Below are 24,326 nucleotides of genomic sequence, written 5' to 3' on the forward strand. Positions count from 1 at the left end.
ATTTTGACACCGAATTGGTTCGCCCAGAATCCGGCCAAAACCGGAAATTTGGAGGATGTTCCTGAAGCTGATTAGAGGGTCGACATAGGGGTAAGGAGACATTCTGAATCCGTGTTTTGGCTTCATTTTCTTACCGGACAAGCAGTTCTCCCGGAATCCGGTTTGGAAGAAGGTTAAAGTTTTCCCTGAAGCTGATTAGAGGGTCGATATAGGGGTAAGGAGACATTTTGAATCCGTTTTTCAGCTTCATTTTCTTACCGGACAAGCAGTTTGCCCGGAAAGCCAAAACAGGTAATTTGGCGGAAGTTAAAAGTTGTTCCTGAAGCTTATTAGAGGGTCAACATAGGGGTAAGTAGACATGCTGAATCCAAACCAGAAATTTATTTCGACGCCGGAACATTGAGTTCGCCCGGAATCCGGTTTGGAAGAAGGTAAAAGTTGTTCCTGGAGCTGATTAGAGGGTCGATATAGGGGTAAGGAGACATTCTGAATCCGTTTTTCAGCTTCATTTCTTGCCAGACAAGTAGTTCACCCAGAATACGGCCAAAACCGGTTTAGGGGAGGTCTCCGGCGAAATTATGTTTACTGACAATTTTGTTTCAGGAAATGCATGTTACAATTACCAAGGAAACACTTGGCGTTAGAACACCGACCTTGACAGAACACCTAGCGACAGAAACGAGAGTTAAATTCGAAACCGGAGAAGACTTCATGCCATCGGTCAACACAAATGATGAGAAGGAGTCAGATATAGGGCAAGAGGTATCCGATCAAAGACACAACATGATACTCTTTTCATGTGTCGCCAAGCTGGAGTACATTATATCAGTAGTTGCTGGTTCATGACATAGTTCAGACCGTCCAGGAAAATTCTGCGTTGAATGCAAGAGATATCTTGGTGGAAAATACAATCTACACCATCTTCTGTGTTTGAGCTGTGCAAGGAACTAACAGTCGATTGCACTGAAGAACTTCTTAACATTTCGGCAACTAGTGGAGTTGTTGTCGAAAATCACAGTGACGACTCCGAAAATGTAGTTCACAAAGATCCTGGAATAAGGAAGCCAATCTCTAGCGAAAATCAAAGGAAATACGTGATTTCATGCGGTCCTAATCAACCAAAGCTGAGTGTGTTCCCAGCTGATCTGTCAATATCAAAAAAGAAACAGTGTCGTTTTCACCCCGGCTGGTATGAAGATTAACAGTTCTTAGAGTAGAGTATCAAAAAAGATGCTGCCGTCTGCTTTGTTTTCTCACTTTTCCCTAGTGGTCCGTGGAGAGACCAGTCCAAAAACGCTTGGGTGTAAGACGGTGTGCGGCAATGGCACAAAATGAAGAGCCAAGAAAAAACAAAGAAAGGAAAACTAGCTAGTCACTTCTCTTCCGGGTCACACAAAGCAGCTTTATCGGATTATTGTCACTTCGTCAGCAGTAATGGTCATGTTGATTTCCTACTTGATAAAAGAACTCGAGCTAAGCCTTTGCAGCAAGCAAAAGATGAAGAGACAAACAGAAAAATTTTGACAATTCTTTTGGACGTTGCAAGAACCATAGTGAGACAAGGCATTTCATTTAGAAGAACGAAAAAACAAGATGACAACTTTGTTCAATTTGTTCAACTTCTAGCGAGATATGTGCCTGCTCTTGAAGCTTGGTTAAATGATTCTCGGTATAGACCATACGAAGTTACCTATCTACACAAAATGTCCCAGAGCGAGTTTATTGAATTGCTTTCAGCAGAAGTCAGGGAGAAGATCCTCGACGAAGTCCTGGATTCAGAATTTTTTTCTGTGATGGCGGATACGATACCCGATGCTTCACATTCTGATAAGCTTGCAGTCGTAATCCAAACCATCAGCTCGGAAGGGATGCCTAGAGAGTGACTTTTAGATGTTAGCGAGGCAAATGACAAAACTGGTCAGGGTATGGCAGAAAGTATAATAGGAACACTGACAAGGAGAGGAATTCCGCTGGATAAACTAGCTTTTCAGTCGTATGACTATGCAAGTGCAATGTCTGGTCAGTTTAATGGAGCCCAGCAGAAAGTATCGGAACTTCTCAGTCGCCGTGTGCCTTATATACCCTGCCAGGCCCACAGACTAAACACCGTGATAGAGCATAGTTGCAATTCATCTCTCTTGATAGCTGAGCTTTTCAATATCCTCGAAGAAATGTATGTGTTCTTCTCTTCATCTACAAAGCGTTTTGCCGCCCTTAAAGAAAAACTCTCTTTGATTGAAAACAGCCTTAATCTTCGAAACTTATCACGGAGCCGGTGGTCCGTAAGGGCTGAAACCATGCAAGCAGTGGTTACTTCGTTTGAAGCAATAGTCTCAGCCCTTGACGAAATAAAACAGATGAAGAAAGCCGATACGAAGATAAAAGCACAAGCCAGCGGCCTCCTGAAAAGGATTCTCAACTTCGATTTCATCACCTGCCTCATGCTCCATAAAAAATATGATGTACAAGGCCAGGATTGCAACAGAAAAGCTGGAAGAAAAGGAGATGAACATCATCGACGCATTTGAGATGCTAGACGCTACGAAGAAACTTTTTGAAAGAATATCTTGTGAGGAAATGAACAGTTTAATTGACAGCGCAGCATAGTTTGCCAAAAGGATGGAAGTGGAACCAGAGGCTGATTTCATCAGACACCATCGTCGGAGACTTGGACCATCTCGTTATGACAGCCGAGCTCAAAGTCAAGCCGATATCTCAATGCATCAGTTCTATAGACAATATTTCAGAATCTCGCTTGACAAGTTGACTACAATGATGGTAGATAGTCTCAGAGCTTGCGTTGCCGATTTTGTGCCATTTTGCACCTTACTCCAGCCTCCTTTGAAAAAAAGTATGTCAGTTGCAGATATTGAGCAAGCAACAAAGTTTTTCCCAATTTAGGAAAGAGCTCCTGACGCTACTGCTCTTCAAGTAGAGCTTGAAGTTTTGTTCCAGTTTTGCCAAGGCGCTGCTTGCTTCAGAGAAGTCCTTGGTGAAGGACATCGCCGGAACCGTCAGCTTAAGCAAGCCAGTCGTCTCTGCAAATTGGCAGCGACTGCACCTGTTGCAGTTGCAGCTGCCGAAAGAACATTCAGCAAACTCAAGTTTGTGAAGAATTGGCTGGGAACTGCCATGCTTTATTCTCGACTGGATTCCCTCATGTTGTTGGCGAGTGAGAAAGACCTCACCGATGGTGTAGACTTAAACAAGATTGTTCAGCGTTGGTCCATTTTGAAGAAGAGGTGAGTCCAGACTTAAGCTTTTCTTAGTTGTGTATTTGCACATGTAGTGTTCCGTTTTTGTCCTTCTGTGTTCCCGTAGATAAGTATAAATTATAAAACACTATTGTCTGTGAAATTTGTAGGTAATGACAAGTTGTAGAACATGATCTATGAGTCGTTTAAATGATGGTTCTCACCCCCCCCCCTGGCCTGAGTGCTTCGAGCCACCCCTGTATTTAGAACTATCATAAGAGCTATTTATTCTAATTAACGGCATTTGTGATTAAGGAGTCATTTTTAAAGAATTGAAACAAAATTAGAACTTTAGCTTAAAGAGCCAGGTATTGACTAGGGAGCGAACCCTCTAATATACGTATTAAAAATATATGAATATAGAAAATTGTTACGCAAGTTAATTCGTAAGTTACGTATATTTATTACTACAGCTTCACTTACCTTGGTAGTATTATTAGTAAAGATGGTGGGAGCAGTGAAGATGTTAAAAATAGAATGGCCAAGGCTCAGGGTGTTTTTTCACAGTTAAAAAAAGTCTGGAAGAATAGGAAGATAAGTCTGCTAACCAAGATTAGAATATTAGAAGCTACTGTGATGACAGTGGGCAAATATGGCTCTGAAGCATGGACGCTCAAAAAGCGGATGAAGATTTGCTAGATGTTTTCCAGAGAAATTGCTTAAGGATTGTTCTGGGTACCCAGCTGACTGACCGTATTTCAAACAATAGGCTATACGAAAAATGTGGTTCAATACCGCTCTCTAGGGCTATAATAAAAAAAAAAGGTTGAGGTGGTTAGGGCACGTTGTGCGGATGAAGGATGACAGATTGCCGAAGATTGTTCCTTTTGGCAAACCATCTAGGGCTAAACGGAAAGCAGGTCGTCCCCGTCTGGGGTGGGAGGACGTCATAAAGAAAGATTTAAAGGAAATGGGAACTTCGTGGGCAGGTGTAAAAAGGGAGGCTTTGAATAGATTGGGGTGGAGGAGGATCGTGCGTAGCTGCGTTGGCCTCAGGCGGGTTGGTGCTGCGGTGAGTTGTTAGAAGTAGTAGTATTAATAAAAACGTTCGTAAATAAAATTAAACATGTTTCGAGGAAGCCATTTAACCAAAAAAAAGTAAAATTATTATTCAAATTTTGTCTTAATTATTCATGTACGGTAAGCCAAAATCAAAACCTGCATTAATTCAAAAACGTTCAAAAATTAAATAAAAAAAAACAAGTTTTTTAACTGAAAGTAAGGAACAACGTTAAAACCTAAAACGAACAGAAATTATTCCGTATATGAAAGGGGCTTTCCCCTCCTCAACGCCTCGCTCTTTACGTAAAGTTTGACTTTCTCACAACTCTATTTTTTTTAACAATGAAAAACTTTAGCGTAAAGAGCGAGGCGTTGAGGAGGGGACAGCCAATTTCATATACGGAATAATTTCTGTTCGTTTTAAGTTTTAAGGTCGCTCCTTACTTTCAGTTAAAAAAACTTTAAATCGCGGATGTAAGAAAGAAAAGCAACATTTCTCAACATTATAGGATTTAGCTATTTGAATATGTTTTATGTCTTTGTCTAACAAATACCCGTTTGTCTGGTTTATTTGTCTAACAAATACCCGTTTGTCTGGTTTCCTTGTACAGTCTATAGCGGTGGGTTATTTATAATGCACAAGTACCGAATAATCTATATTCGTTTTGATTTTTTTTTGTAAACCCCTTAACATTTTGAGTTGGGTAACCACATAAAACATATTCAAATAGCTTAATCTCATAATCTTGAAAAATGTTGCTTTTCTTTTTTACATCCGCGATTTAAAATATGTAAAAAATGCTGGAACTTATATAAAAATTTTCTTTCGAGGGTGGAAAGGTTAGCTGCAAGGGGATTTGATAGCAGAGGGAGGGGGAGGGGGGGAGTGGTGGTCAGCAACCTGCTCACGGTGCCCCTGCTTATCAAACAGTTCGTGGTAACAAACTATAAGTAAGGAGCGACCCGGCTCAATGGTAACCGAAACTCTTGAAAACAGTATTTTGATACAAATAGATACATCAAAAGAATCATATTTTAATGCTGATTTCAAATATCCTACCCATCAAAAGTAAGGCGCCTGAGAAAATTTGGCTGATTTTCGAAAAAAGGGGGAAAGACCTCCTAAAAGTTGTAGAACCTTAATGAAAATCACATCATCATATTCCACGTATCAGAAAACCCTGCTGTAGAGGTTTCAAGCTCCTATCTACAAAAATGTGGAATTTTCCATTTTTTGCCAGAAAAAAGATCACGGGTGCGTGTTTATTTGTTTGTTTTTTTTTCCCAGGGGTGATCGTATCGACCCAGTGGTCCTAAAATATCGTGGGAGCGCTCATTGGAATGGAAATTAAAAGTTCTAGTGCCCTTTTTAAGTGACCAAAAAAAATGGAGGGCAACTAGGCCCCCTCCCACGCTCATTTTTTTCCCAAAGTCACCTGATAAAAATTTTGAGATAGCCATTTTGTTCAGCATGTTCGAAAATATTATCATTATCCCTTTTAGGATGAATTAATTCCTCTAAGTTCCCGGGGGAGGGCTGAAAGTTTTGAACTTTACCCAATGTTAACATATAGTATTTGTTATTTGGAATTATACAGACGTTTTCAGGGGAGATTTTTCCTGGTAGTGAGGGGGGGGGGGGCCGGTGGGTCGAGGGTTATATGGGTGGATCTTTCCATGAAGAAAGTTTTCATGGGGAAAGGGACATTGCTGTGAAGGAGACGCCGGACTTTCCAGCATTATTTAAAAAAAGATCAGAAATTAAATATAAAAAAACAAGTTTTTCAACTGCAACAGCAGCAACATCGAAACTTTAAACGAACAGAAAATATCACATATATGATTGGGTTCACCCCGTAGTCAATACCTCGCTCTTTAAGCCAAAGATTTTTTAGTACTTTCATAAGAGCTATTTATTCTAATTAACGGCCTTTGTTATTAAGCGGTCATTTTTAAAAAATTGGAACAAAATTCGAACTTTCGCTTAAAGAGCAATGTATTGATTAGGGGGCGAACCCCCTAATTAACGTATTAAAAATATATGAACATAGAAGTTCGTTACGTAAGTTAATTCGTAAGTTACGTATATTTATTACTAATAAAAGCGTTCGTAAATAAAATTAAACAAGTTTCGAGAAAGCCATTTAACTTAATAAAAGTAAATTAATATGAAAATTTTGTTTTAATTATTCATGTACGGTGAGCCAAGATCAAAACCTGCATTTATTCAAAAACGTTCAAAATTAAATAAAAAAAAAAAAGTTTTTTTTAACTGAAAGTAAGGAGGGACATTAAAACTTAAAACGAACAGAAATTATTCCGTATATGAAAGGGGCTGTCCCCTCCTCAACGCCTCGCTCTTTACGCTAAAGTTTGACTTTCTCACAACTTTTATTTTTTCTTAAACAATGAAAAACTTTTGCGTAAAGAGCGAGGCGTTGAGGAGGGGACAGCCCCTTTCATATACAGAATTATTTCTGTTCGTTTTAAGTTTTAATGTCGCTCCTTACTTTCAGTTAAAACAACTTGTTTTTTTTTTTATTTGATACTAATCTAAGCTGACCATTTCGTTGCAACGTGTTGCACCGGAATCATACTCTAAAATCTGGTTGATAATTTGCCTGTCTAAGAAATGTGTCTGAGTTTCGTAAAAGGGGGAAACAACCCCGAAAAGTAAAAGATTTTAATAAAACTCATACCATCAAATTTGTGGTTCTTGGCGAATACCCGCCGGAAAATCCCCCCGGAAAATACCTCCCCGCGGAAAATATACCCCCCCCCTACGGGAAATACCCTCACGGAAAATCCCCCCCCCCCAAAAAAAAAAAATACCCCCGTGGAAAATAAGGATTTTCAAATTTAAAATTATCAACCAGATTTTAGAGTATGAAGGGGGAATGGCATGAATGGTAAGGAGGATTTCAAAAACTTTGAATGACCTTTAAAAATCTGTGAGTTATAGCAATGGAACCTTGCAAAATTAACTTAAAAAAGCAAGTTTTTTTAACTGAAAGTAAGGAGCGACTTTAAAACTTAAAAGGAACAAAAATTATTCCGTATGTGAAAGGGGCTGTCCCCTCCTCAACGCCTGGCATATTATCAAAGCAGTGGAGACTTACCTGTAAGCTGAAGGCCGACTGTGATATTCTTCTGGAGACGCCTGTTGAGCCGAAGGATTTAAGTTGGGGGTTGCCGCCCCCCAAACCCCCCGCTTTTGAAGATTATTGTGTTAAGGCTTTTAATTCCTGAATACTCAAATCAAATGCACAGTAAGATTTTCGTTTTTCAACTTTTCTTCGAGCTTGAGGGTATACGGCATGTTATCAAAGCAGTGGAGACTTACCTGTAAGCTGAAGGCCGACTGTGATATTCTTCTGGAGACGCCTGTTGAGCCGAAGGATTTAATGGATTGGATTTAGAAAAGAAACTGAGTTTCTTTTTTAAACTTTAAATTCAAGAGATACTACTTTAAATTCAATATATAAAAATTTATTCTGACGGGGAATCGAAACCGGGTCTTCCACATGACGGACAGGAATAGTGACCACTGTACCATCAGATACTCTTGTTAAATGATTTTTAGTCTATGCAGTCTATTTTCAATACAAGCATATACAAAGTACGATTTTGGTTTTTCGACAAAAATAACTTCTGGGAAAGAGCTGGAATTTTTGGAAGCTTGCAGTCGGTCTTTTCAGGTTAAGAGGACTATCTTGGCACGTTGATAGAGAAATATTAAGGCTTCTATTCATATCTTAAAGAAGATACAAATTGATTAGTGATCACTAATGCGGAATAAAGACAGCAAAAAAAAAAAGGAATTAAGAACTTTAATTGGGAATACTTGTTATTACATAACAGGAAGACTTTTTTTATTTCCAGGGCTTGGTTAAAGATAAGGATGAAGGATTTCCAATTATCTAAAGACCATTTTTGGGAAGTCAAAGGGGTAATAGGACTAATTGGAAGTTTATATACCCTGTATACAAATTTTAGAATTGGAATTGGAGCTTTTTGGTGCAACCATTTTCTTGGAAATCAATCTTTTAAAAGTCTATTTCTAGACCTTGCAGTAAAATTCTGCAAAGACTCTACGCACCATTTTAAAGTGCAAATGGCCCATATTGGCGAAAATATTTTGTTAAACAAAAATCTTACCATCCAGGGGCCCAAAAATTTGTTTCCGATTGGGCTCATACAATCAAAATTACAAAAAAAGTTGTAAATTATGAACATAGTAGGTAAAATCATGGATAAGGGATTTCTTGCTATCTTTGAGAGTAGTTAAGTTAGATGAAAGACAATTTCAGAAATGAATCCATTGGGTAGTTATTGATGAGTCTCTTTTTCTACCATGTTTTTATTTTTTGAGCTTAGAGGATAACATACATAATAGGTTTTGCAGAAGAGGAAAGCAGATGTTCTGTACAGGTCTGAACCTATAGAAATTTTGTCAAAAATGTTTCACCACTTTTTTGAGTTTTAATATCCTTTTCATTGACCCCTAGTTTTAATAATGCAGTTCCTGCTATTTCAGCAGAATTTTAAGCCATATCAAGGGCTTTTCCTTAATAAAAGAGTGATCAGAACATTTGGAGATACTGTGAACTAGTGTTGCACGGAGGTGTACCAAAAAATACACCAGACTCTTTGAAAAACACGCCAAAAATACGCCAGAATCTTTGAAAACCATGACTGCCAAAACGGTTAGTCCCTAAAGTGATAAAATTGCCCAAAATTGAATGTTTCTCAACAATTTCCAGTGCTATAGTAAAAAAAAATTTTCGCCCGCTAGGTGTAGTGGGGTTAGTTTTAGGTCAATTTTTTATTTGTATTTTTTCTGCTTCTGACGAAGCCCAATTCGGAACCTTTACGCCATGCGCGGAAGAACAGTGTAAAACCTGGAAGAACTTTGCACCACATATGGCACTCCGAGGCTCAACACTGGGTTTCATTAAGGGCCACTAAAGCTACATTTGTTTAAATTTAGAGCCATTTATTTCTGGTCAAAAGCTTGTTCATGATAACAAATAATACCCACCTGGAAAAAGAATAGGGCATAGTCTAGTGCTATATTTTGGAATTAAGGGGGGTGGGGGTATACTTAATGCGACTCTGAACACCAAACAATTAGAAACTTTCTATAAAGAAAGTTTTTTTTTATTATACTGTTCAGTTCGGATAAGAAATCTTCGATCCTTTTCGGTTACATAATACACACTCCAGATATTCAATCACGAATGATGCGAAAAAGACATAAAAAACTCGTCAAGCAACTTCTTTATACCAAAGAATTAGCTTCGGCTGGGTTGGAAAATAAATTGTACCTATATTTTATTTAAGTATTTACTTGGTATTTTGGTTTGGTTATGTATTTAATATATGCTATACTTTACCCCCACCCCCCTTAATGTGCAAAATTGTTTCTAAACTATTATATTTTCATCATATTTACTTTGACTTAATTAGCATTAACCAAACTTCACTTCTCGAATGTGTATTATATAGCCGACAAGCACCAAATATTCCAGCAAATTGCCAAATTTGGTGACACCGACCACTGGCGAAAATAAACAAGCATAATTGTAACAACATACACAAAAAAATCAGAGTTTGGCTCCACCTTATATGATAAACATAATAGGGTGGCCTACGTAGACTCATAGCAAAGAAAATGGGGTAGCTTTGTCTTATAGACACTAAAGATCTTGTATCGTGAACATGGACAATAACCGGTTTTCATGGTCTTTATACCGGACAATATTAGTTTCAGCTCGGTGGGAAACTACATTCTAGCTTTATTTAAATTAAATATTTAGTTGGTATTTTGGTTAGGTTAGGTTAGGTTAGGTTACGCATTTAATATAATGCGGTCTGGGCAGCCCCCCTTCGTAATTCTATGTCGTAGTTTTCATAATTTTGTTGATTAAGTATTATACTTTCATCATATTTCAGATTAGCATTAACCGAAATTCACTTCTCAACAGAACTTGAGTGTGGTGGCGATGAGACACAAGTATCGAAGCCACAAAAAAAGAAATATATATTCTCTTTCTCCATTCAGTACTCTTTCCGAATATGTTTTACAAAATTTCCAAATTTTGTTAAATTGATTAAAAATATACAAAATAGTTTCTAGCTCCCCGACCCCTGACAATACCACTAATGGGCATGGCTATGTATTATGGCTATATACGAAAGTTTAGGGATATTTTTATAAAACCATCATCTTTTTGTACCCATTTCTTTTTTTTAACAGTTGGCTGTTCTTTAGCATAGTCTAGCATATTCTCCTACATCAAACTGAAAATTATTAAAGATATTAGCTTTTACCTCCCATTTACATCAGAAATAAAATTTGCCCCCCCCCCCTAATGTGAGAACTTTGATGAGTAGATAATCATTGTTCTATATGGCAAAACAGTGGTGGTCTTCACACTTTTTGCTAACATCAGTGAGCTGTAAGATCTTAGAACAAAAATGAGTTAAAAAACAATAATGTTTGCAGAAAGATGTAAGATCTTAGATGTAAGGGGTAAGGTTTAAATTAACAGACTAATCAGCTAGATAAAAAAAACATACCACTAGCATCAGAATTTCATCCTGAGTCCAAATATAATTCTCTTGCAAACAACAAAAAGTCCCTGCTTGAGTGCTGTGACGAGAGAGTGGCTTGCACATACTTTTTGGGGAAAATCTTCAGTGCCAGAGCTGCCTGGGTTGGAACTCGGTACATGGAATGTTTCATTGTTTAAAAGTCCCTGGACAACCTTTCTGATGAAATCAAGCTGGCTGATTCTTCTGTTTGCATCATCCTCGTGAAGATGACGATAAAATTTCCAGGAAGAAACAAGTAGTATAAACAGAAGGTTTTGTCCAGTAACCCAGTGCAACTTTTTTCCACACTGAATTGGCCAATAAGCTGACAGCAGATTAACAAGACGATCCACAAAACCCATGCCTTGGTCATAATTTCTAATGAACGTTTGTTGGCTAACGGTTATATTCTTGTTCTCTGCAGATGAAAAGCTCTTAGCTGGGTGTAGGGGTTCAATCGAATCATGATTAGTGGCAAAACAAACGACCTTACTGTTATTCCGTTTTACTGCTTTTTGAGGAGGTTACTCCCCCACAACCCTCAGGGCAAGGGTTTTAAGTTATGACCTGGGGGCATAAAAGAACGATGTTTTCACAGGGTATTATTTATTATTTTTCTCGTTAGAACATGGCACTTCGTATCGAAGAAGTTGTCATTGAAACTTTTAAAAGGGTTAATTCAATTGGGAATTGGAGTAGCTTGTGCCCTTTTTAATAGTCGAAAGTGAATGGAAGGCAACAAACACCCCTTCCACGCCCACCATGTTCTGAAACACGTCCAGTCAAAATTTTGAGATAGCCATTTTGTTCAGCGTAGTTGATTTCCAGATAGAAAATATGTTCTTGAGGAGGTCACTCCCCCACAACCCCCAGGACAAGGGTTATAAGTTATGCCCTGGGGGCATATAAGAACGATGTTGGCGCATCATTTTATTTATTATTTTTTTCCTTTAGACCTGGGCACTACGTATCGAAGAAGTTGTCGTAGGAACTTCGAAAAGCGCTCATTCAATTGGAAATCTGAGTGGCTTGTGCCCTTTTTAATAGTCGAAAGTGATTGTAAGGCAACTAACACCCCTTCCACGCCCATCATTTTCTGAAACATATCCTGTCAAAATTTTAAGATTGCCATTTTGTTCAGCGTAGTTGATTTCCAGATAGAAAATATGTTCTTGAGGTCACTCCCCCACAACCCCCAGGAAAAGGGTTATAAGTTATGCCCTGGGGGCATATAAAGACGATGTTGGCACAATGTTTTATTTATTTTTTTTCCCTTTAGACCAGGGCACTTTGTATCGAAGAAGTTGTGTTAGAAACTTCAAAAAGGGTTCATTCAATTGGAAATCGGAGTGGTTTGTGCCCTTTTTAATAGTCGAAAGTGATTGGATGGCAAGTAACACCCCTTCCACGCCTACGATTTCCCGAAACACTTCCAATCAAAATTTTGAGATAGCCATTTTGTTCAGCGTAGTTGATTTCCATATATAAATTATGTTTTTGAGGATGACACTCCCCAATAGCCCTCAGGGCAAGGGTTGTAAGTTATGCCCTGGGGGCATATAAGTTTTTTATAGAAAGCGTTGTCGTAGATCCTTTAAAAAAGGCTCATTCGATTGGAAATTCAAAGGGCTATTGCCCTTTTTAATAGTTGAAAGTGATTGGAGGGCAGCTAACCCCCCTCTCACGCCCACCTTTTCCCCAAACACATCCAATCAAAATTTCAAGATAGCCATTTTGTTCAACGTAGTTGAAAGTTCTGTAAATTATGTCCTTGAGGATGACAACCCCCTCCCCCCCCCCACAGTCTTCAGGGCAAGGATTTTAAGTTATACCCTGGGGGCATATAAGATTCTTATAGAACACATTGTCGTAGAAACTTCAAAAATGGCTCATTCAATAGGAAATTGAAATGGCTAGTGCCCTTTTTAATAGTCGAAAGTGATTGGAAAGCATCGAACACCCCTTCCTATCCCACCATTTCCCCAAACACATCCAATCAAAATTTTTAGATAGCCATTTTGTTCTGCGCAGTTTAACGTTCAGGAATTATACCTTTGAGCAGGACACTCCCCGTCTTCAGGTCTTCAGGGCAAAGGTCATAAGTTATTCCCTGGGGGCATATACATTTTTATTGAAAGCTTTGTCGTAGAAACTTGAAAAAAGGCTCATTCGATTAGAAATTCAAAGGTCTAGTGCCATTTTTTAATATTCGAAAGTGATTTGAGGGCAAATAACCCTCCTCTCACGCCTACCTTTTCCCTAAACACATCCAATCAAAATTTTTAGATAGCCATTTTGTTCAGCGTAGTTGATTCCCAGATAAAAATTATGTTTTTGAGGAGGACACTCCACCACAACCCTCAGGGCAAGGATTGTAAGTTATGCCTCGGGGGCATATAAGGTCTTCGTGGGGTGCTGAGAAATAATTGGTTAGGATATTCTGATGCTCTTAATCATTATCTTATGATTAGACCTTAGTACCACCTGTACCTCTCGAAGAACCAAGACCACCAAGGAGAAGCCATCGGTCATCCCACAGGCTTTTCGATCCAGTAATGTCCTCCTATTATGGTTTAACCAACGTGTATAGATTGCGAAGATCTCTTTAGTAGGTCCGGCGCAGCGTGTTTCTGAGTCTTCCCTGGCAACAACTTACTGGTGGTTGCTAATGTGAAGTGACTTTTAGGAGTCTATGGTCGTTCATACATTTTCATTAACTTTTCGAATATTATATTCGGATTATCTTTATAGTAGTACAATGGTAAACAAACAAAGGAAAAACTAGCCAAAACGGGCATAAAGCCATGAGAAAGACAAGACAAGTTGTATTGAACAAGGCATCTTTAGTACAGATGAAAATAAAAAATGACGGCAAATAAAACAATAGACCAAAAGAAAATGACTAAAAAAGAAAGAAGCTAGAAGAAAAAAGAACGGAAAATTTAAATATATACAAAAACCAAATGTACTATATCTACTCTCATCATATTTGGGTCCCCATATCTGTACTGAAATACAATCAGTAGCATTATGCGCATAGCACCGTTGTTTTCTTCAATATCCTCTTCAACAAACTATAAAAGTTTAGACTAAATACCTTCACATGTTCATTTAGCATTGCTAAAACGTCGTCTTGTCAACCTCTGTGGCCATAGTGTGTTCCGATTCAACACAGTACAGTTTAAATACTCCACAAGTTTTTTGCCTTAATACTCTTAACTTTAGTAGCAGTAGTACCAACAGTAATAGTAGCCGCAGTAGAAATAATAGTATTAGCCTTAGATTTAGTAGCAGTAGTAGTAGTAGCAATAATAGTAACAGCAGTATGAAGTAGCAATAAGATGCAAATATTGTCTTTGGTTAGTTCAAAATCTCTCACAACAAGCCCTACAAGCTTCAACTTTACACACCAGGCTGTTCCGAAGACAATGCTGATACCCCCTTTTGACATTCTGCATACAGACGGCGTGTTGTGATTCAGTCCACTTTCCCCCTCAAAATTTCACCTTCATATCCTTAGTCATAGTTGTAATAGTAGTCACAGAATTAGTATTAATAGTATCAGTACTAATACTAGTAGCAGCAGGATTGTACTCATTTTCTCCTCATCCCATAGAAAAATCTCAAACTAAAACAAGGAGATTTTTTTTTGTAAATTAGGTCTATTTAGCCTAGTGCATGGATTTTAACCAGTCAGAGCCATAATCCCCCCCCCCTGGCCATTTAAACAAACCAGAGTTTTGAGCTGATCAAAAAACTAGAATTTTCGGCTCATTTTGGAGTAAAAATAAACTGGAATAATGCGTCGTAATTTCATCAAAACATAAGGATATTTCTTTACTTATCTTTTTTTGTCAAGAAATCAAAACAGAACAAAATTTCTCTCCAAAGTTCTTACGTTAGAAAATAAAGCTTAAGGTCCTTTGAAACCTGATTGTATGGATAAACCAATATCTCAGTTTCTTTGTTTTCTGAATTTTCTGTGTTTTTAAGTTCAAAAGACTTTATAATCACTTAAAAGAACGTTGCCAAATTGGAAAAGTGAATTAACGAGCAAACACCCCCCCCCCTCCGCCTCCCTGAGTTTAAATCTTGGTGACAATAGAGAGGTATTTGCTCAACCAGACATACACAAACTGGATTTTTTAAACCCAGAAAGTCATAGTCAAAGGGAACGAACAAGTTAAAACGAAAAGCAGAAGTAAATCACTGAAAAAATAAACAAAATTATTCCTAAAAAAATGAATTAATTAACTGATAAAAAACACAAAAGAACAGCAAAAAAAGAAGCAGATTACAATAGGGTCCAGCAAAACCACAGAAATTGTTATTGTACGATATAAACTAGCAAGTTTCTTCTAAGAATGGGTTGTTATATGATTATTCAGATTCAATTTAGAAGAATATTCTCTCTTGCATATATCACATTTAAAAGGTTTTTCACCCGTATGTACTCTTTGGTGCTTAATCATACTGCTTGAACTACAAAAGGTCTTGTCACAAACTTTACATTTGAATGGTTTCTCACCAGTGTGTAGTCTTTGGTGCTGAATCAAACTGCTTGAACTAGAAAAGGCGTTGTTACATACTTCACCCTTAAACGGTTTCTCACCAGAATTCACTCTTTTGTGAATAATCAAACAGATCGATTGAGAAAAGCATTTTCTAAATATTTCACACTTAAGTTGTTTTTCCCAAGTGTGCAATCTTCGATAAATAATCAAACTACTTGACCGAAAAAAAGTTTTTTCACATACATCACATTTAAAGGGTCTTTCGCCCGTGTGTATTCTTTGGTGGTTAATCAAACAGCTTGAAGTAAAAAAGGCCTTGTCAAATACTTCATACTTAAACGGTTTCTCCCCAGAATGCACTCTTTTGTGATTAAACAAACTGTTCGATTGAGAAAAGCATTTTTTACATACTTCACACTTAAATGGTTTCTCACCCGTATGCACTCTTTGGTGTATATCCAAGTTCCTTGATTGAGAAAAGCACTTTTTGCACACATCACATTTATATGGCCTTTTTAATGTGTATGTCCTTTTACATCTTTCAAACTCTTCGTCTTTTTCGCTTTGTAAGCCACTCTTAAAATATGAATTCTTAACGTCTAAGCTTTTTGCCTCAGGTTTTGATTCATTGAAAGTTTCGCTGTATATTTTGATATCACTTGATGAAGTACCTTCAACTCCAACAACTGAAAAAATAATCAAGAAACATAATCGAATAGAACCAGAAAATAATTCTTAGTTAACTAAAAACTATCTTTATATCAGGCTAAGTGTTTCTGTTTCTCAACAAGAAAAAAGTCACCATCATAACTAAGATTATTCCAAAAAACCAAATGAATATGGATTGAAAGTTTATTATATATACTGATTTTGATTCCTTGAAGTCCTAATAATTTTAAAGTAATTGAAGTTAAAAAATAGAAAATGTTTAAAGTGTATTTGGTTTTCAATAAAGTACGAATTATGTTCTGACAATGCACAGAGAGCGTCAGCCCAACTTTTCTTAGGTTCTGCTCATTTTAAGTTTGACTCGGTTATTGATTCTAACTTCTGTTCATTTTGTGTTTCATTTATTTCTTGATGGTAATTTAAAGTAGCATTAAGTTTCAAATTTATTCGACTTTATTTACTCCCATCTTCGGATTATTGAGTCTTAACTTTTATTTAAAAAACTTCTTTTTTGGAAGTTTTCCGAATTAATTTTTCTTTCGATTTAATCGACATAGTTTTTTTCACAGGTAAAGAAAAACATATTTTAAATCTTTTTTGTCTTTCTTAACAAAAATTCAGATTTTGACTATCAATTTAAATGTCGGGCAAAATTTTTCAGCGATATTTAGTAATAAACGAGTTTTTAAAAATCTGAATACACGTAGTATATTTCGATATAGTTTACACCTCCACCTTCCCTGAAACTTAAAAGTTAATAACCTATTTTGTTCCTAAAAAACTATATTTATGCTATTTTGACAACCTTGAGGCACTTACACACAAGGGATTTAGTTCAGTGGTAAGAACGGTGATATTAATAGTAGTGAACACGCTATACTTTCTTTCATCCAACATATTAATGAATGCTCAGATAGAGGAGAAATTCCAGCAACAATATATTTAGATTTTAAAAAAGTATTCAATCCAATATCCCGTTGTATTCTTTTTTGTAAATTGCATAATTATACACGGACTGTCGTTGGATCTAGTTAAATTTTATCTGTATAATAAAAAGCAGAAAATCGAAGGAGGCAATTTCCTCTCTCCACCTGTTCCTCAGTTTTCGAAGGTTAGGGTACCTCAGGGCTCTGTCCTAGGTCCTGTCCGTTCTTTGGTAGTCTAGTGTCTCAACACACATTTTGCTGTCAACGTTTTGCAATCAATGAGGAGATGTTCTTAATTCGTGTTCATCAAATCTTATTATTTTGAATTAATGTAAAACTAATTTCATAATTTAGAGCATAAAGTCAAGTGTTTCCCCTCGCATTATTCTAGTTACTCCTACAAAACATCTATAAGGTTATCTTTTAGAACACACATTTAAAAACTACGATTAAAGGTTTAATGCAAAGGTTGAAGCATTATTTGCCCTGCTCTGCTTAACAAAGAATTCATTATGCTGTGATTCAGTCTAATATTTAATATTGTTCTCTCCTATACTTATCTACAATCAAAAGACATATTAAACCAATACAGATAAAAAATAAAAATAAAGTCCTAAGAATCATGAAATTATTTATTCCATCACCTATTGTATATTTGCACTTCCAAATAAGTCTTCTACAGTATCTTTATATACTTAACTTGATATACTTCCAGTTTCAAAAAAATTTACTTTTGGAGCAGTTCTTTTCAAATTTCATTATGATATTAAGAAATTACCGCCATAATGCCTCAATTAAAGCTTGTTCTCCCAATCACAAGATTTATATAATTATAACAGTCGACAAAAGAAGAGTATTTACATTGACAATTGTAGTACTGACAGATATAAATTCGTTATATGTGTCGATATCCTGGTGCTGGGATACTCACAAAGATCTTATTGACAAACTTCTATTAAGAAAAGAATAATCGAATAATCTATTCTATTAAGAAAAAGGAATTTTAAACTTCATTTAGTTCAAAACTATCTGTAATTTAGCGTCTATTTAATAAGATAAAGTTATTTGTACGGTTTGTTTCTCTGGTTGAATGTGGGTCTCTTGGCTACCTTCTAATATTAATTTATATTTAATGATATTGAAATTTATTTATAAATCCTGGGCTAACTGCTACTTTCATATTAATGTTTACAGTATTATTGTATATTTGTCGTCGTGTTCATCTTTGTACTGTAGCATTATTTGTTATTTTATCTTTGTCTAGGCCTAGTTTTTATTTTAGCTTGTCTCCCAATAGGCCTATGTCAAATATATACATGTATATGTGAATAATAAAATGATTGAACTTGAACTTAAACTAAACCTGAAAGTCCCAACTTAATATCCTCAGCCGTTCTTGAAATATTGCTGAGACGTCTTATGTAAAGTAAATATAAACATAGTACCTTTTGATTTCGTTCTGAAGAAATACAAACTTTTCCTGAAAGTTTCTATTTTATATCCTATCCTAGTGCTGAAAAATCCTCCTTGATAACTTGACAACCTGCACGTACTTAAATTATTCTTATTTAGTTCAATAATAGAAGTAATAGCTGTAGAAATACTTGCAAAAGTTGTGGTAATATTGGTAGCCCGGGAAGTTTCAGCTTCATACCCTAAGGCGATACTGGTATATTGCTAAAGCATCCATTTAATAGCCCATGAGTGGGTTTTGATTCAGTTCAACATCTCCTTACCATTCCCTGAAAATTTCACTGAAGTCATGATCATTAGCAATAGTAGTAGTCATAGTAGAAAATGTAACAGTAGGACTATTGGAAGTATAATTAATTATAGCAGTAGTAGTAATAGAATTTATATTGTACCTCTTTGGTCTTGTTCAACATTCCTTCCTCATACCCCAATACTTTCAACTTAATATTTTAATCCGTTTCAAAGATGTTGCAGATAAACCCCTTTGAAAGCCTGCATGTACCTAGTATGTTTTTAATTTGAAAAAACGTCCCCAACAGCAGCCTCTGAAAATTCCAAATTAACACTATTAGCTTTAGTAACAGTAGTACTAGCAGCAGTAGCATTACTACTACTGCTTGTAATAGTGGTATGCATATAGTGCATTTTTATTAGTTCAACCTATACCTCAACATGCCCTGAAAGTGTCAATACTCTAAGCCTTTCTTTATATACTGGTAATATGCCATTTTGCCAGCTAGCATACACATAGCGTGTTTCAGTTTAATTGAACAAACCCCTCAACATTTTACAAAAATTCCTCCTTAATATCCTTACCCTCAGTATTAATATTAAAGGTAGTAGTAGTATTCATATACTACCTTAGGGTTGGTTGAAGATTCCCCTAAACATGCACTGAAATTCTCAACTTAATACTTTAGGCTAATTCTGAGATATATCTGTTACGCTCATTAAATAGCCTGCATCGACATACTGTATTTTGATGCAGTTCAACATCCTCCAAAACATTCCCTGAAAGTTTCACAGTAATAGTAGTAGTCGTACTAGTAGAAGCTCTAATAGTAATAATAACGGTAATAGTAATAATACCAGTAATAATAGTAATAATACCAGCTGTAATAGTAGTAGTAGAGTGTGCACATAAGGTCTTTTGGTTAGTTCAAAATACCCCTTAACATGATATGTAAGGTTAAACTTAATTCCCTAAACTATTCCTAGGATACTGCTGACACGAACTTTTGTAAACCTCCACGCAAAGTGTGTTTTGATATAGTTCATCATTACTCTCAACATTTCCCGAAAGTTTCATCTTCACAACCTTAGCCTCAGTAGTAGTAGTCGTAGTAAAAGTAGCGGCAGTAGCAATGGTAGCGGTGAGTATAGAATGCTTTTTTCTTAATTCAACATCCCTTTTAGCAGACTCTGAAAGTCTCAGCTTAATACTCAAACCTGTCCCAAAGAAGTTGCTCACATATCCTTTTCACAACCTGAATTCACATAGTGTGCTCCATTTCGTTGAATATTCCATAAAGTTTTTCTTGAAAGTGCAACCTAAATACCCTTAGCTATAGTAAAGGTAGAAGTTATAGGAGTAGGAATAGTAGTAATAGTGGTGACATGAAAATAGGGCTATTATTGTTGAACATCCCTCTAAGGACGCACTAATAGTTTCAACTTAATACTCTAAGCCGTTCTGAAGATATTGCTTATACGCCCGCTTCCAAACCTGCATGCATATTGTCTGTTATGATGTATTTGAAACTCACTCCAAACTTAGCCCGAAAGTCTCATCTTGACACAATTAGCGTCACAAGTAGCAGTAATCAAGCAGTAGCAATAAAATATTCGTAATGCCTTTCGGTTAGTTCCAAATCATACCTCAACATACCCTGGAAGTTTCAACTTAATGATCTAAGCCGCTCCTGAGATTTTCCTGATACACCCTTTTGACAATCAACGTACTCACAATGTGTTTGACTCACAATGTGGAAATGTTATTGTTTCTTCTTGGAAATTTTAGCTTTAACAGTATCAATGGTAGCACTACCAGTAGCAGTATACACATAGCATCTTTTTTTTCAATATCCCCCTCAATACACATTGAAAGCTCCAACTTTCTTTTCAAACCAGTTTCTGGGGCATTGTTGGTACGTTTTTTTGACAACCAACAAGCACATAGTGTTTTATTTTCAGTTGAGCATTTTCTCAATATTCCTCTTCAGCATCTTCTTAGAATGTATTTATCTCAACATTCCCTGAAATTGTCATTTTAATACCCTTACTTTTATAGTAGTAGTAGTAGCAGCAGTTGTATTAGGAACAGTAGCAGTAGTGGTAGCATGAAAATTTTACCATTTAGTTAGTTCAACATCCCCCACAACAAGCCCAAAGACTTCGTACTCCAAGCCATTCCTAAGACACTACTGATAAGTGCATTCGACAACCTATATGCACAGAATGTTTTGATTTAGTTCAGCATTCTCCGAAATGATGCTTGAAATTTTCACCGTAGTAGCAATAGCAGTCACGATAGTAGCAGTGAAGGAACAAGTATCAGTATTAGTGTTAGCAGTAGTTGTAACAGTAGTAGCAGTTGTAGTACATACATATAGCATTTTGGTCAGTTGAACATCCCCCTTATTATACCCTCCAAGTTCCGAGTTAATACTCTTAGCCGTTCCAAAGATATTCCTGGCAACCTCTATTCTTTGGACAACCTCTGTGCACAAAGTGTGTTTTAAGATTTTTCAGCAATTTATTTTGAACATAAAAACCACAATGTACATTAATCAATAGCCAGAACACGTGTTCGTTAGGGTTCGTAAATTACCACCTATTTTTGAGTTACTTTATCATCTCAATCTGGCTTTACTCAAGGAATTGGTTTAGTAAAATACTTAAAAAGAAGGTAACAGAAACGCTTTTCTCAAGGTTAGTCAAAAGTCCATGTATTTAGTCTGTTTGTTTTAGTGCTTATTCAATAAACTATTATCTGATAAAAAGGATTCTACCGAAAAAAAAACAATCTTAGATGTACCTTCATTGTCAAAACACGTGGAGCCAAATTCCTGATTGTCGGGTTCAAGTTTATATCGTCCTGAATAGCTGGATAAAGAACCGAAAGGAACAACTTCCCGTTTTGGAGACATACAAAAGTTTGGAACGTCAAAGACCTCCTCACTTTTATTTGGCAAGGCATCCTCAAGTTCTGAAACAAAATTTAAATAAAAGACATTCAACAGTAAAACTTACTATACAAATCCAACTACTTTTCTCCTTAGAATCGATTAGCTCCCGAACATCAATAATAACCCTTAATGGGATTAAACAATATACCAGCTTGGCTATTTCCTATGTTTTGCAATCTATAAGATAGACGATTCTAATATATATGTATAAATACTTATGCATGTATGGACATATATATAGCACTGGGCCCAAAACAGCTACCAAGTAGGTTTGTATATACTGATTCTCATTGTCGCTAACCACATTGTCTTCTAACCGCAGCCTCTTCTTGATGTCATGAAGTCACCATAGGTTCGATACAACCACCCTGTGAAAAAAAACAAATCTGTCCTTAAATTGTAACCTATTTAGATCGTTTTTTGTTGCCAGAAAAGTCAATATGCCAGTTTTAAGAAAAAAACAAAAACCAACTATGTAGCAGATTTCTAGGCGGGTCCTGACACTCTGCATGCAGTAGGCTTGTGTATATTAATTCTCATTATAAGTAGCAAGCTCCGAATGAATCACCTTTGTTTCCTACTTTTTCCTCGGAAAAATAGAAGAGCTCCACTGGGAATACACATAACATTGAAGAGTCCCAATGACTTGTAATTTACACTTTCGTAGTTTATGACATCTTTGTAATATAGCACAGGGTTTTGCGCTACACTTTTTTGGCGAAGAAGATTGTGAAGGCATTGTTGCTCTAACGTAATACCTCTTTCTTCTTCGCGTTCATTTTTGAATTGTTCTGATTTTCGCTGTCGGTTGTCTTCTAACACTACATTTCTTTGTTGTACATATAATTTTTGAACCGTTTTTGATACTCGCTTTCTCGATGTAGCTTGTCATTTTTACTGCAGCTTATCTTCTAATCGTATATTTCTTTGTGCTGTCTGTGGTGTATTTTTTAACCAATTTCCTTTTCTCCTCACTTCATTAATTCTTTCTGATTTTCGCTGTCGGTTGTCTTCTAACACTACATTTCTTTGTTGTACACATAATTTTTGAACCGTTTTTGATACTCGCTTTCTCGATGTAGCTTGTCCTTCTTATTGCAGCTTATCTTCTAATCGTATATTTCTTTGTGCTGTCTGTGGAGTATTTTTTAACCAATTTCCTTTTCTCCTCACTTCATTAATTCTTCCTGCTATTCGTTGTCGCACGTCTTATAACAACAAAGTTCTTTGTGCTTCACTTTTGTTTTTGACTCGTTATAAGTAGCAAGCTCCGAATGAATCACCGTTGTTTCATTCTCTTTCCTCAGAAAAATGGAGGGCTCCACAGGGAATACATATAACATTGAAGGGTCCCAATGAATTGTAATTTATACTTTCGTAGTTTATGACATCATTGTAATATTGCACAGGGTTTTGCGCCACACTTTGTCGGCGCTGAAGATTGTGAAGGGGTTGTTGCTCTAAAGTAATATCTTTTTTCTTCGCGTTCATTTTTAACTTGTTAAGATTTTCGTTGTCGGTTGTCTTCTAACACTACATTTCTTTGTTGTACACATAATTTTTGAACCTTTTTTGATACTCGCTTTCTCGATGTAGCGAGTAATTCTTACTCCAGCTTATCTTCTAATCGTATATTTCTTTGTACTTTCGGTGGAGTATTTTTCAACCAATTTCCTTTTCTCTTTACTTCATTAATTCTTTCTGCTCTACGTTGTCGCACGTCTTATAACAACAAAGTTCTTTGTTCTTCACTTTTGTTTTTGACTCGTTTTAATCCTTGCTGCCGCTTATCTTCTAACCAGATATTTCTTTGTTTTTTACTTTGGTTTTGACTCGTTGTAATTCTCGTTGACACAAGTATTCTAACTGTATATATCTTTGTTCTTCATTTTCGTTTATCATTACTTAAAAATAAAATTTTAAGACCGTTTACATTAGCTTCTCAGATTGGTCTTGTCACATTTGATGGTGAAGGTTGTTTTTTAGTCTTCATGGCATTATGAAACTGCTGAAAATGCCTTTTGTAAATATTATTTGAAAAGAACTACGTTTTCGAAAGAGTTAAAGAGGCTGAGTCACAAGTCCGAACCTTAAAACGTACAGGGATTAGGAGATACAGTTGGAGGACTGCCATCCCCCAAACCCCCTGCTTTTGCAGCCTCTTTTGTTAAGGTTTTTTAAGTCCTGTAGCCTGCAATCAGTTGGTCGTACCAAGTTCATCACATAATAGCTTATTATCGGTTAGGGAAAAATCTCCTGTAAAAAATCCAGCAAGCAGGCTCAGTACTGTTTCTAATCAAAGAGATGCAATAGGATGTTGTTAGGGTAAAAAATTCAAGCAGACTTCGTTCGTGTTGCAAAGCATTTCTTTGCAAGGGAAAAAACAGGGGTTGAGGGGGGCGGTAGACCCCCAAAATAAAAATCTTAACAAAAGAGGCTGCAAACGGGAGGGTTTGGGGGGCAGCAGCCCCCCAACTGTACCTCCTAATCCCTGTACGTTTTAAGGTCCGAACTTGTGACTCAGCCTCTTTAACTCTTTCGAAAACGTAGTTTTTTTTTAATAGTTTCTGCACGTTTTTGTACAGTTTATTACTTATTATTGCTTTAATAACTGTTAGCTGATCGTGTCTGGATTTAAAGTTGGGGGGCTGCCACCCCCCCAAACCCCCGCTTTTGAAGATTCTTGTCTTAAGGCTTTTAATT

The 24,326-nt window shown here is 36.5% G+C and overlaps 1 protein-coding gene across 1 annotated transcript; it reads right to left on the reverse strand.

Annotated features, from left to right (window-relative positions):
- Positions 1-13,795: 13,795 nt before the first annotated feature.
- LOC148943874 (uncharacterized) lies at positions 13,796-23,136 on the reverse strand. The gene is made up of 3 exons (XM_089101269.1): positions 21,473-23,136; positions 15,443-16,053; positions 13,796-13,927 (listed from the first exon to the last, which is right to left on the reverse strand). Exons 1-3 carry the CDS (start codon positions 21,582-21,584, stop codon positions 13,796-13,798), a joined length of 855 nt encoding a protein of 284 aa, XP_088957395.1. The 5' UTR covers positions 21,585-23,136.
- Between the last annotated feature and the right edge of the window lie 1,190 nt (positions 23,137-24,326).

The sequence above is a fragment of the Artemia sp. Qi Xiang Cuo genome, chromosome 15 (assembly GCF_049724085.1).
Source record: "Artemia sp. Qi Xiang Cuo chromosome 15, ASM4972408v1, whole genome shotgun sequence".
Lineage (NCBI taxonomy): Eukaryota > Metazoa > Arthropoda > Branchiopoda > Anostraca > Artemiidae > Artemia > Artemia sp. Qi Xiang Cuo.

Coding starts and splice junctions, on each gene's coding strand:
- LOC148943874 (XM_089101269.1), bottom strand. CDS start 21,584: ATGTCTCCAAAACGGGAAGTTGTTCCTTTCGGTTCTTTATCCAGCTAT. Junction 16,054..21,472: donor CACGTGTTTTGACAATGAAG/GTACATCTAAGA, acceptor TTATTTTTTCAG/TTGTTGGAGTTGAAGGTACT. Junction 13,928..15,442: donor AGAAACCGTTTAAGGGTGAA/GTATGTAACAAC, acceptor AAACTTTTATAG/TTTGTTGAAGAGGATATTGA.